Here is a 13644-nt window from a genome sequence, read left to right as displayed (position 1 = left end):
AAAGTATTTTTCTCATGAAAAACAGCTGTCAGCAGTGTTATTACGTTCGTAAATGCACGAACAGTCAGTTCGCTCGGACAAACCGTCTTTTCAGTCAGAACACCCGTCTCTGAACTTGGCCGGGTTCTGTGACGCAGACAAATACTCACTCCCCGCATATACACACTACCCTCTGCGCTTATGCGTTCGCTTCCTTTCAATACAATAGTGCTAATACCATACCAAGATACCAGAACATCACAGCAGGAGCAACCTATCACAAAAAAGCGATAATATGTAATGACCCAGTCGGGAAAGGGCCCTGTCGGTTACCAAGAATCTAACCGAGCAATCAGCTACGAATGTCCCCTCCCCACGTTCATCACAGTACAGTATAATATTACATAAATGTATTACTATTAAGTGCTGTTGTGGAAGTTATCCCTAGTGCCATTCTGAGGTTAGCATTGCGATGTGTTCGTCTTAACGTTTACAAACTAAAATATACGATCGCTTTTTAGTGATCTCTTTTGATGTCCTGGAAACGAACACATAAGCACTACTCTGCTTGCGATTGGTCAGCTGTCAGCAGTGTTATTACTGGTACGTTCGTAAATGCACGAACGGTCAGTTGGACAAACTGTCTTTTCAGTCAAAGCACCCATCTCTGAGCGCTCCCAGCATAGCATTATAAAACAACTAAAATCATATTATATCATCAAAATGGCCGCGAAAAAGGTAAAATGCAGACAGTACTCTATTGAGTATCTTAGCTATGGCTTCATACCGTCTCCTAACAATGACCAACTCCCAATGTGTTTACTGTGTGAACAAGTATTTTCCAATGAGGCAATGAAACCCTCACGTCTAAAGGAGCACCTTAACAAGATACACCCGGACAAGGCAGATAAGCAGCGTCCATTCTTCCAGGCCCTCAAAGAGAAACATGGTAGGAGCACCATCAGCAGTCTCTTCGCTAGGAAGACCACCCAGACTGACAGCGGGCTAATAGCATCCTATAATATCTCCCTGCTGATAGCCAAATGTGGGCAGCCGTTCACAATTGGAGAGAATTGCAGGTACTCCCTGCCATCAAAGAAGTAATATCTACTGTGATGGAGCGTGATCCCACACAGGTGCTGAAATCCATCCCACTCAGCAATGACACCGTAGCACGCAGGATACTGTAGATGAAATGGGCGCCGATACAGAGGAGCAGCTGTGTGCCATCCTGCGGGAAACTCCATTCAGCCTTCAGCTGTATGAGACAACCACTGCTGACAATAATGCTCTGTTGATGGCCTATGTCCGCTATAGTGCCTCCAACAGTCAGGAGATGGCTGAGGAATTTTTATTTTCCAAATATCTGGAAACAGACACCAAGGGCCAGACCATTTTTAATGCACTGGATGCATATCTACAGGAGAAGTCAATCCCAATCAAGAACATCCTTGCATGTGCCACTGACGGTGCCCCGTCCATGGTTGGCAGGTACCGTGGCTTCACCGCTCTGCTGAAGGAGCAGGTCCCGCATGTCCTCACAGTCCACTGTGTCTTGCACCGCCACAACCTTGTGGCCAAATCTAAAAGTCCACCTCTCCATGAGTCTCTCAATGTTACAGTCAAGGCAATAAACAAAATAAAAGCCCACGCCCTGAATACCAGATTGTTCAGACAGCTGTGTCAGGAAAATGACGAGACCTTTGAGCGTCTTCTTCTCCACACTGAGGTCCGCTGGCTCTCAAAAGGAAACTGCCTTGCTCGCTTTTGTGAGCTGTTTGACAGCATCGTGGAGTTCCTGGAGGAGGTGGATGCAGCTCTTGGGGAACAGGTGTCCTCCAGCCGCTGCGACATCATGTACCTCGCAGACTTCTTTGGAAAAATGAATGAAGTCACACTGAAGCTCCAAGGAAAAGGAGTTACTCTGGTCCAGAGCAAGGCGGTCATCCAGAGTCTCACCTCCAGGCTGGATCTATACAGGCAGAGCATAGGCAGGAGGCAGTTTGCTCATTTCCCGCTGTTGACCAAGGTAATCTAGCCTAGGCTACTAAATTATGATAATAATAAATAATACATGTAATAAATGTAGGCTACTCTATGCAAAACTATATTTGTGTCCCTGGTTAGTATAAATAACTTATGTTCTGTGTTCTTATGTATTATGAGTATAAACTTTAAGAAACATCAATTAGTTAACTAATTAGCAATAAAATAACCAGTTCAAAATCAGATAGTAACATTCTGCACAGATAACAATTTCCTGGTTATGCTCATTGCAGGTGTCTGAGGCTCTTACCGATGAGCGCCTCCTCATTTACACAGACCACCTGAGGATGGTGAATGCTGACTTGAAGATCCGCTTCAGGGATCTTTTGGACCTTGATGTTCCCATCTGGGTGGTGCAACCCTTTCAGGCGGACGTGGCGGAATGCGAGCCAGCAATCCAGGAGCATCTCATCGACATCCAGAGTGACGATGAGGCCCAGGCTATTTTCTGCACCTCTGGCTGGGGCAACATGTGGGTCAAGTACTCTCAGCGTTACCCGGCTCTGTGGGAGAAAGTGAGGCTGCTTCTTCTGGCTTTCCCAACCACATACCTGGTGGAGCAGGGATTCAGCCAGGTCCTCCACATGCAGTCCAAGTACCGCAATCGCTTGAACTTGACGGCCTCAGGTGCACTGCGACTGAAACTAACTTCTCTGCAACCCGCAGTGAAGAAACTGGCGGAGAACCACCAAGCGCAGGGCTCACACTAATCCCCCCCCCCCCGTGCAATTTGGAGAAATGTCACACCAGCACACTTAAAAAACGAACAATGTTAGTTGTAATGTACAGTTTTGTAGCCTACTGTTTGTTCTGCACCAGACGTGTGCAATTGCTGCTGTTCCGTAGCGTCTGTCTGTATTCTGTCTTTTTTTTTTTATTTTTTTTTTTTTCTCTTTCCTAGCACCAGGGGAGCCACCCCTCCCAAATGTTGTTGTTTGGTACCTGTACTATAGCAATGACAATAAAGACCATTCATTCATTCTGTTTGTATTCTCTTGTCTGAGTTTGTTTAACACTCATAAACATAATTTGTATTCACATTCACATGGCTTTTCTGCTCTCTGATGACTAATGATAATGATATTCCAACTGCCCAGTTAAATCCAATTTATTATTTGGCATTCAATGACATGCTTTTTAAATGATATAACACAGAATATTAGTCAACATTAATATTCAGGGGAGAAAATAAGCCTACTTTTTTATGGGGGGCGGTAAGACACCTGGATAATGGACAGGGGGGCGCTGGCCCAAAAAAAGTTGAGTACCACTGCTCTAGACTGTCGTAGATCAGATCTTTATGTATGAGGTGTGCTGTATTGGGAATATCGGAGCACCTCACACACAATACGATCAAAACTGTTCAATCCATGATTTTTTATCTTCATGTGTGGGGTCTCTCTCAGATAAGAAAATTGGTTAAGATTTAGAACATCTTTATGTGTGTACCAGGCTTTACACATCCTCTTGCTTCTTCTGTCCGACAGATGGACATTGTGACCTCTCTGAAGGCCCTGCACAAGACAGTGGAAGGGCAACAGCTGACCTCTGACCTGGGCGGGGCTTTCTCCTACAGCTCCACTGATTGGCTACAGTTTCATCAGGTGCAGTGGAATTTTCAGTGATGTTTGCGTGTGTTTCAGCCATTTCAAATATACCTGTACAGCGTACCTGGTATGATCTAGTTTGCTAGAAGTCGTTTTTAGTGGCAATGAAATGTAAATGTAATGTCATGTCTTGTCATTTACAAAGTACACATCTCAAAGTGCATAAAAAGTGTGATGAACAGTTACATGAACTACGTAAGAGGTAAAACTATAACAAACAAAGAAATAAATACAAAGAGAAACAGAGAGTAATACAGATTGGAGATTAAAATGACTATCACTAACAGTCTGTTGAGTTTCCCAGACATTTCGTACAATTCTATGTTTTCAGTTTGATTAACCTTGGGGTTTCCCGTGGAGTAAACAGCTGTTGAAACACTGACCTGGGTGTTGACTCTTATCCCACGTAGATACTTTTATTCATCTTGTAACCCCTCCTTGAGACGAGTTGGTTGGGTGGGTGGAGGGCCGATGAGGGTCAGAACCACATTCATTGACTCATCCTTATGATGAATGAGATGATTCATACCTTTATATTGTTCACTGGGGTAGGCCGGTGCTCCACTCATATGGGGTCAGATATAATCAGCACTCGAGTTGAGGGGGGATGAGGCATCCCCCCTGAAATAAAAACAGTCAACATCATCCCCCTTCTAAAACTGCCATCCCCCCTTTCCATCCCTTATGTCATTTTATCCATGAACATGGTATTACTGCTATTTCAACATTTAGTTTTGCGCATATTGAGTAAAATACTGTGGGCGAGGGGGCACGCACACATGCAATTACATTTTTACCAAGTCACTGACACTGAAGATACTGACGCTGTGGGGATGCTAAAATTGTCTCCATATGATAAAATCCACCATCCCCCCTGATTTTCTTTTACAATGTGAGTACTGGATATAATACCATATTATTGTCATCCCTATAGCAGTTAATGGTATGATTTGGTGTTTGTGTGTTACAGAAACAGGTTTCCTTCATGTCAGATTTGCAAGGGGCAGCTCATTTGCTCCAGAAAGCCATCAAGAAAATTAACAGCAACAAAAAAATGGACACCAGTGAGGTAGATACTGTTTGTAAAGTCCATTCATGGCTATCGGGGTTTGCAGGATTTTATCGGGACTGATTTTGTTAGATTTCTTTTCTCCCAGGATGTGCAGCTCTGTATTCAAGAGCACAAGACTTTGATGAAAGAAGTCCTTGAGGATGCCCGATTGGTCACATTACAGAGAGAGGGCGGGGCTATCCTGGCCAGAATGAGGAGGGAGGAGTTTCGATTTTCCCAGTCAGAGGACTACAGGTATAACTCTTTATTGATGTATTTTAATGTGGTGGAAATTGTACGCAACCTTTATTTACTCCATTATCTTACACCACTTTAATAGCTCAAACTCTCTAAAGAAAGTCCAGGTGAAGTCGGAAGTTTGCATATATACATCACTATATCACAATTCCAGTGGGTCTGACGTTTACATACACTAAGTTCACTGTGCCTTTAAACAGCTTGGGAAATTCCATAAAATGATGTCATGGCTTTAGACACTTCTGATAAGCTAATTGACATCATTTGAGTCAATTGCGGTGTACCTGTGGATGTGTTTAAGGCCTACCTTCAAACTCAATGCCTCTTTGCTTCACAACCATGAAGCACAGGGGTGGCAGCATCATGTTGTGGGGGTGCTTTGAGGAAGGACAATTATGTGGATGTATTGAAGCAACATCTCAAGACATCAGCCAGGAAGTTAAAGCTTGGTCTCAAATGGGTCTTCCAAATAGACAACGACCGCAAACATATTTCCAAAGTGGTGGCAAAATGGCTTAATAGCTGAAATAAAGGAAAGAATAGCTGAAATAAATCATTCTCTCTACTAATATTCTGACATTTCACATTCTTAAAATAAAGTAGTGATCCAAACTGACCTAAGACATGGGAATGTTTACTAGGAGTAAATGTCAGGAATTGTGAAAAAGTGAGTTTAAATGTTTTTGGCTAAGATGTATGTAAACTTACGACTTCAACTGTAGGTTTTGAATGATTAACGAGGGGTAGTGGTGGTCTAGTGGATAGTGAGTTGGACTTGTGATCGGAAGGTTGTGAGTTCAAATCCCGCCTGAATCCACACCACTACTAGTGTGCCCTTGAGTAAGGCACTTAGCCCTCAGTTACTCCAGGGGGAATGTCCCTGTAATTCGTAATTGTAAATCGCTTTGGATTAAAAGCGTCTGCTAAATGGCAAAATTATTATTAAAATTATTAATGAGTCATGCATTTAGAATACTTTTTTTTATGATGTTCTCAAAGCACTGCATGTAAACAAATGAGTACAGTAGTTGTAGGCTAACTTACTCTTCCCACTGCAGGGACTCTATTGAGTCAGTGACGGTCCTGTATAACCAGGTGGAGGAGAGGGTTCACATGCTGGTGATGAGGTCCAACGAGTCACTGCAGCAGCTGGACTTCCTGTACAGACTCCGGGAGATGGAGGGCAGATTGAACACGGTACACAGGCTCCTTCTGTCAGGGTGGTTGCACAGGAAATGAATGTAGAGAGTTACCAAAACGTTGTTCCCAGAATTACTTTTAATCTGAACTTCACAATTGAGAGTATTTTCTATCCGAGAAATCGAATAGCATGTTGAAATCTAATAGCATGTTGAAATCTAATAGCATGTTGAAATCTAATAGCATGTTGAAGTCTAATAGCATGTTGAAATCTAATAGCATGTTGAAATCTAAAAGCATGTTAAAGTCTAATAGCATGTTGAAAACAGCAATGTTCTGAATTTAGTGAGAAGAGTAATAACACCAATACTCATAAGCATAGAGGTTATATATAATATAATATGTGGAGGAAGTGAATGTTTTTTTCTCAGTGATATGGCTATACGTATTTAGCAAAAAAAACGTATTGCAAAAGCACATACTGTATACAATTGCAAAATGCATATATAGAGCTCCGGACGTCACGTGACTGGAGTCATGAAACTTTTAATCGCTTCACATAGCAAACAGTATAAGTAAGTAAAGCAAACAGTATGCCTATCACCTACATATTTATTATGATCAAGCAGCAGAAATGTGTAGCCTTCTGTCTGCTTCCCCTGTCCTCTCACAGGTATCAGTTCACCCATCAATCCCCATTGTCTATAGTTGAATAAATCAACATTGTGCAATTTATAACATGTTGTCTTTCTAGTTTGTCTTACATTAACATTGCTTTAACAGTTGTCACCCCACACAGTATTAGGCTGATATGTACTTGATATGTTCAGGGACAGCAAAAAACATGGAATATGTCACAAGCATCAGCTTTATTTCACTTTTGAACATCCTCAGTAGCATGTCACACCTGTTAGGACAGTTTAGGTGTTCACTGGAAGGGTACAACAGACTCACAGGCATTTGTAAGAGCACAGCATACTGTATACAGACTGGATAACATTAGCTTCTAAGACTGACGTTAGCTAATGCTAACGCTATTTGCCGGCCTTCTGCAAACGTATCTGAGACCAAACTGGGCTACTTAACTGCAAGAGATCCTCCGGCAAGAGAAAATGTCCACTATGCAGTGAAATCGGGGAAAATTAGTTTCAAAATTAATTAATAATAATGGAAGACTGGACGCTCTCCTGCTTTGTATTACCGCTTCTACTTTGCCAAAATGGTGGCGTTAAGGACCATTACTCAGATTTTCGGGTTGCATGATGTCAACTCCCGGAGCTCTATACAGACGGTCACTTTTTCTGGAAGAGGAACACACCCTCCACCCAAAGTTGGATTCATCATATCAATGCTCATTTCACCACCGATCAAACCTACACTCATGCCAATACCTGTTTATTTAACAAACTAGATGAATAGTTTATGAATAATTTATTTATATACAGTATATACCTGTATATATATTTTATATACTATACCTTCTGGGTCTTTATGTACCATATTTTCCCTTTGTAGGCCAGGGCATGGTTTGATATAGAGGGAGAGCAACGGCTGAAGGATTCTAACACGACTGAAGAAACCCTGGAAGGTGTGAAGAGCGCCCTGCAGAGCTCTGCCTCCTTCCTGACCCAGGCCAAGGTACTATACGTACTTATATACGTACTTATATACGTACTTATATACGTAGAGCACAAGATCAGAAGATCAACATGACCTGTACAACTTGTTTCCCATCAAGATCAAATACATTAACAAAATATCATAATATGAATGAATGGAATGAATGAATGAATGAATGGTCTTTATTGTCATTGCTACAGTACAGGTACCAAACAACGAAATTTAGGAGGGGTGGCTCCCCTGGTGTTAGGAAAGAAAAAAAAACACTTAAAAAAAAAAAACACAAGAAGGGAAGGAGCTGGTTTACATAAATAAAGGCTATGTACACTATCCACTATACTATACTGTACAGATAGACGACTAGGGTTGTCATATTGCACATAGTGTTATTGCACATTTATTTAAAGTGTCGCAGTTTGCAGGCTTGAAATGTACATATTAAAACTGTAAAAAGCATAAAAAGAATGGCAGGCCCTGAATAAACACATTTCTGGTTCAGTTACAATACACAGTGCATAGAGACATTCATTAAATGATACTTCTGTAAAAAGAATCACAAAAAAAATCACATATTTCCTAAAAAGATAATGATGAAGACAATGTTTCACACAGATTGATGACACGTTCAGCTTTCATAGTTGGTGGGGAGGGAAAGCATGACAGGCAGGAGTCGAGGTCCATGACCTGACAGATGTTTTGCATTTATCCTAGAAACAAAAAGAAAACGCCTTGCACTTGCTGATGGAGGCAGAGCAGATCCAGCATCCCAGCGACCCCAGCCCTGAGACAGATGTTTTTCGGACTGTGCTGAACACGTTCAAATTCAATATGGTCGACTTCATGTCGCGTGCGGAGCAACAGCATACTGAGCTGGACAACGTGGTGCATCTGTATCGCTTCTGCCAACAGGTTTGTTAAGGCCGTTGCCCTTCCCTTGTGCCACTCCTTTTACGTCTGCCTTTCTCCCTTTCTCCTCACATTCATTACCTTCTTCGTTACTTACTTCTTTTCTATTTCCGAATCTATCTACTCTCTTATTAAGTCAGCAATGACAGTAAGGACAGGACAATTTGTTGAGTCTATGAACAGGGCCTCTGTTCAATCCCACCCACCACAGTTATCATTATCCAAGATACAACATGACAAAATGACACGAATGACACGAACGAATGCAGAAAAGAAGTCAATCTAATAAAGCTGTTGTCTCTGTTTCTCTCTAGGCCTCTGCCCTTGCCATGGAATGCAGGCAATATATGGAGCAGGTAGAGACAGGGTGTGACCCTGCCAAAGTCAATCTCAGTACACTTAAGCAGTATGAGGAGAGATTGGCTTGTGGTGACTTTTCAGCCCGAAGCTTCCAAACCGTGAAAGTCAAAGCCTGCGGTGTCAAGGGCTCCGGGGGGATGAGGCTGTGGAATGCGGCCTGGATCCAGTGCCAGGAAGTCAGACAGTGTCTGGGGGAGAGACTGGAGAGGGAGGTTGATATAGCCCAGCAGTCCACAGCTGCTAGTGCTCAAGGGAAGAGCAGGCTGTTAGAAAGGGAGAAAGAGAAGGAAGAGGAGGGAGAGAAGGACTTCTCGCAGGTGCCTACTCCCCATACAGCGGTGGTCCATAACTCAGGGACAGCTGTGATAGAGACCAGAGACGGCGGCGGGGGATTTCGTGAGAGCGCAGATATCACATGTTTTCATCTGCCTTTCAAATCGGACAAATCGAAAGGGAGCAAAGGAGCCAAAACTCCACAGCCGCTTGAATCCCCGATCAAAGAAGTGAAACCGACACCTGTGGTGACCCCAGATGGAGGTGGTGGTCTTGGGTCAAAATGGCAGAAGGTGCCAAGAGAGCACCACAGCGAGGCGGACCTCAGGAGAGTGGGTCCGATTGGTGGATGTGAAGCGTTTCCATGGCACCAAGCCTTGGGGAGGTCCGTGAGCGAGGGCTCCTGTGTGAGCTCCCTTATGTCCTCCATGTCCGCTTCCTCCCCCTCGTCAGCAAGACACACCCACCGCCAACCTTTAACACTGCAGCCCACACAGCGTCTTCACATTTCCCGGCATGACAATTTCTGCTCCAACCACTGCTGCTGTAGGTCACAGGGGTTCAAGGATGGGGACAGAGCAGAGGTTGGTCCCGCTGAAGGCTCTTCAGTGTCCTCCCCCGGCCCCGTTGTTGAGAGAACCCAGGACTCACTGCAGACCAACGCACAAACAGAGGAAAATGGCAGTAATGTTCTGTAAGTGATGGCCTTTCTCAACCACTACCACACAATAACATTCTCATGTTTTTTGTTCCACAAAACCAGTATGTTTTTTTTTTGTCACATAACTGGTATTATTAATCTGCAAACTAAATGAACCCACTGTGGGAGGAATGTTGGGAAATGTTGTTCTTTCGGCAGATTAGACAATAAACAGCCAAGTGATATATCCGCACCAGCATAGCGCATAGAATGAAGCGTTAGCCGTGCAATCTAAAACTCTATGCCAGTGTGGACTTTGAAACTCAGCCAAGATATACTTCACGAAAAATCCTCCCTCTTCAAATTTCATATTTATCTGACAGGAAGCTGCAGAGGATCATGGAGGAGCTCCTGATGACGGAGAGGGAGTATGTGAGAGCGCTGGGCTACGTTCAAGAGCACTACTTCCCAGAGCTGGAGAGGGCCGATGTGCCCCAGGACCTGAGGGGCCAGAGGGGGAGCATCTTTGGCAACCTGGAGAAGCTCCACGACTTCCACCGCCACCACTTCCTTAAGGAGCTGGAGGGATGCCTGAGAGAACCCTTCAGAGTGGGCCGCAGTTTCCTCCGACATGTGGGTCCTTCCTCCATCCCATAATAGTTCACTTGAGTTCAGTTTGGGGCACATGTTGACTCCTTAAGAATGTAAGGAATCAATGATTTAACATGACTGGATCGGTCAAAGCAAGCTCTTTATTTTGTGGCTTATACCGGCCAAGTCATGGCAAGTGAGTGATGTTATCAGGAGAGGAAGAAGGAAGGGTTAGGGTTAGGGTGAGGATGCATTTTAACAATATTCAAACAGGGCCCATGGCTGTTCATATACCTTCAATATTGCCACCAAACATTCTGAGACTTTTTCGATTCCGTTAGTATTGTAATTTCCATTGCATATACATTTTTGTGTATTTTTAATGTGCTCTAAAAACACAATAAAATACACTGTGGAAAGAAAATGAATAAAGTAAAAAACAAAACAACCCCAATAATGATTTCAATCATGTTGAATGAAACATTTTCCCCTTTCGTTCATTTCTTGTCTAATAGTGTTGAGACAAATATCTGGTTAGCACCATCAGCTAGTCGGTGTGCATGTGGTAGTTTCCTCACTGGAGACCATGATATCAATCAAAATGGCTCTGTAAAGACTTCCAGATGGCAATGTACAAGGAAGAAATACCATTGGTAAGAAATACCATTGGAAATTTCCAATGCAATGATCAATTTCCTGCCTTCCTGACAAAAGAGCAAGTTCATTAGTTCATTTAAGCAATATCACACGAGAGGGAGTGCTGTTGTACTGAATATCAGCACGGCTGTGATTTGGTCGTAGGTACGAGGCCGCAAAAAATAGTTCCGCAACTGAACTTCAACTGGACTGTTGCCTAGTAACCTGAACACAAACAATAGAACACCTGTGCGGCGGAGTGGTACATATAGTTAAAAGTCCCAGTGCTGTTATACTGTATATCGGCACTCATGGAATGCCTCTTGTCCAATCAAATTACTTGGTCGGAACTAACTGTTGTATAATAGAAAATAAAGAGTGTCTAATTGTGCTTATTGTTTTTCATTCACCTATCCAGAAAGAGAGCTTTGGTCTCTATGCTCTCTACAGCAAGAACAAACCCCAGTCTGACACTCTACTCATCAGCCACGGCCAGGACTTCTTCAAGGTGAGGATATCTCCTCGTCTCATCTTTTCCACTCTGTTTGAAGACCCACAGCTGTGGTGAAACCAATGTAGTGGAAACTGGAAACTAAATTATCTTCACCTGTTCAATCATGTCATAGCATATTGTTCTAAGGAAGGAAGGGAGTAGAGAAAAGCATTAGATATGACCATGGTATTTCTCCCTGAGGCCAATGTTTTTCATCAAGGTTTCATCAGGTTATTAGACATGGCAACATACAGTACAGAACAAAACATTACCAGCCCCGGGAGGTAAACAATCACCTGACACCTGGGGGCCATTCCACTAAAGGTGGATCAGTATAGCGGCGATATAAATAAATGCGGCGCTCAGGCAACTCGAGATTGGAATTCAAGCCTCAGGTGATTCCTCGAACGAGGATCAGCCTTGTGTCATCAGTGTTCACAGAAGACAGGCTTACAAATCTTCGATATGGGTGCGTGCACGCAGACATAAAGAGCCCAGAAGAGTCGATCTGTCGAAATGAAGATACTCCACTCTGCAGGCGTACTACATTTGCGCAGCATTCCCGAATTATTGATCTTTATGAAGACGGAAAAATAAGATGTAAAATAGTGCAATACTGCCGCAGGCGAGGGAAATGGTTTGGCAAGAAATTGCTGACCGATTAAATGCGTAGGTCATACTAGCCCCAGTTATTGTTATATGTTCATATTTTAATAAATGAATATTACTACTGTGGTGATATCAGCAGCAGGCTACAAACCATCATATCGCCACAATGGCCTAGTGGTATCGACCGCTGCCACAGGATTTATTCATCATTTTTAGACGTGGTTCGAATCCCTCTTCCGACACACTTTTTACTGCAATTTCGTTGTCTGAATCGAATCTAATCTAAAATCTCATCTAAAAAAGTATGTAGGCTATAAAATTATGGTGCAGGCTAATTTACAAGAACTGACACGATTACAATGGTGTTTGAAGCCTTTGCATGAAATCTTCGGTTAAATGTAAAAAAAAACACAAAAAAAACACTTAGTCAAGTCTCAAACTCGCAACCTTTGGGACTCCAGCCGGCTGCCTTAACCACTGCGCCAACCAGACCGCTGTGATAACAGCAATGCAAGTTGATAGACATACCTATTCATTTTATTTTATTTTATTTTTTACACTTTTTAATTTATGTATCCATCGATCTATCACACTTTCAAAATATCTAGTTATCTATCACACAATCAAACTATCTATCGATCGATCACACTTTCAAATTATCAAATTATCTATCTATCACACAGTCAAACTATCTAATCTATCTATCTCGTGTGAAGTGGGAACTAATATTTCCTAAAAGACACATGAGGAACTGTCGTTCGGGGTTTAGTTTCCGCCTGTGAGCCTTTTTTGACGCGTGTCATACTATAGCCTGTGTTTTAGCCTGGTCGCGACCAGGCTAATTATATCTGACTCAGAAGGAGCTCAACCAAGCAGCGAATGATTTGAGCCACATTGATGGCACCGAACGCAAGCTAACATTTTCGAGGCTTAGAACTTTATCGAGGCTTAGAACTTTATCGAGCTTCGTGGAATAACCCCCTGGTAACCAGCCCCGGGTAGGTAAACAATCAGACAGACAGACAGACAGAGACACAGACAGAGACACGGAGAGAGAGAGAGAGAGAGAGAGAGAGACAGAGAGACAGAGAGAGAGACAGAGAGAGAAAGAGAAAAGAAAAAAGTATCTTCTCTCTCCTCCTCTCCTCTCTCCTCTTCTCTCTCTCCTTCTCTCCTCCTCTCCTCTCGCTCTCCTCCTCTCTCTCCTCTCACTCCTCCTGTCCTCTCTCTCTCACCTCCTCTCTCTCTCTTCTCTCTCTCCTCCTCCTCTCTTCTGTCCCTCTATATTTTCTCTCCTCTCTCTCTCTCCTCTTCATTTCTCTCCCTCCCACATGTCAAAGTGTCCTTGGGCAAGACACTGAACCCCAAATTGCTCCCAATGAGCGGCCATTTACACCATTTACACTTTTTTTTTTTACTGGGGAATAGATTTGAA

General features: G+C 43.1%; 1 protein-coding gene across 1 annotated transcript in view; it reads left to right on the top strand.

The window, feature by feature from the left end:
• quob (quattro b) overlaps positions 1 to 13644 on the top strand; it is a gene marked incomplete at both ends in the record, with an annotated part of 72393 nt that overhangs the window by 36940 nt on the left and 21809 nt on the right. The window contains 9 exons of the mRNA XM_080529345.1: positions 3513 to 3629; positions 4603 to 4701; positions 4790 to 4938; positions 6000 to 6138; positions 7597 to 7719; positions 8413 to 8610; positions 8922 to 9934; positions 10264 to 10513; positions 11526 to 11615. Of these exons, the coding sequence (XP_080385471.1) occupies positions 3513 to 3629; positions 4603 to 4701; positions 4790 to 4938; positions 6000 to 6138; positions 7597 to 7719; positions 8413 to 8610; positions 8922 to 9934; positions 10264 to 10513; positions 11526 to 11615 (2178 nt within the window). The remainder of the gene's footprint in view (positions 1 to 3512; positions 3630 to 4602; positions 4702 to 4789; positions 4939 to 5999; positions 6139 to 7596; positions 7720 to 8412; positions 8611 to 8921; positions 9935 to 10263; positions 10514 to 11525; positions 11616 to 13644) is intronic.

Source organism: Nansenia antarctica, assembly GCF_963989245.1.
Source record: "Nansenia antarctica genome assembly, chromosome: 4".
In the NCBI taxonomy this organism is placed as follows: Eukaryota; Metazoa; Chordata; class Actinopteri; order Argentiniformes; family Microstomatidae; genus Nansenia; species Nansenia antarctica.
Note: the sequence above shows the minus strand (reverse complement) of the source record. Positions and strands in the feature narration are given on the sequence as shown.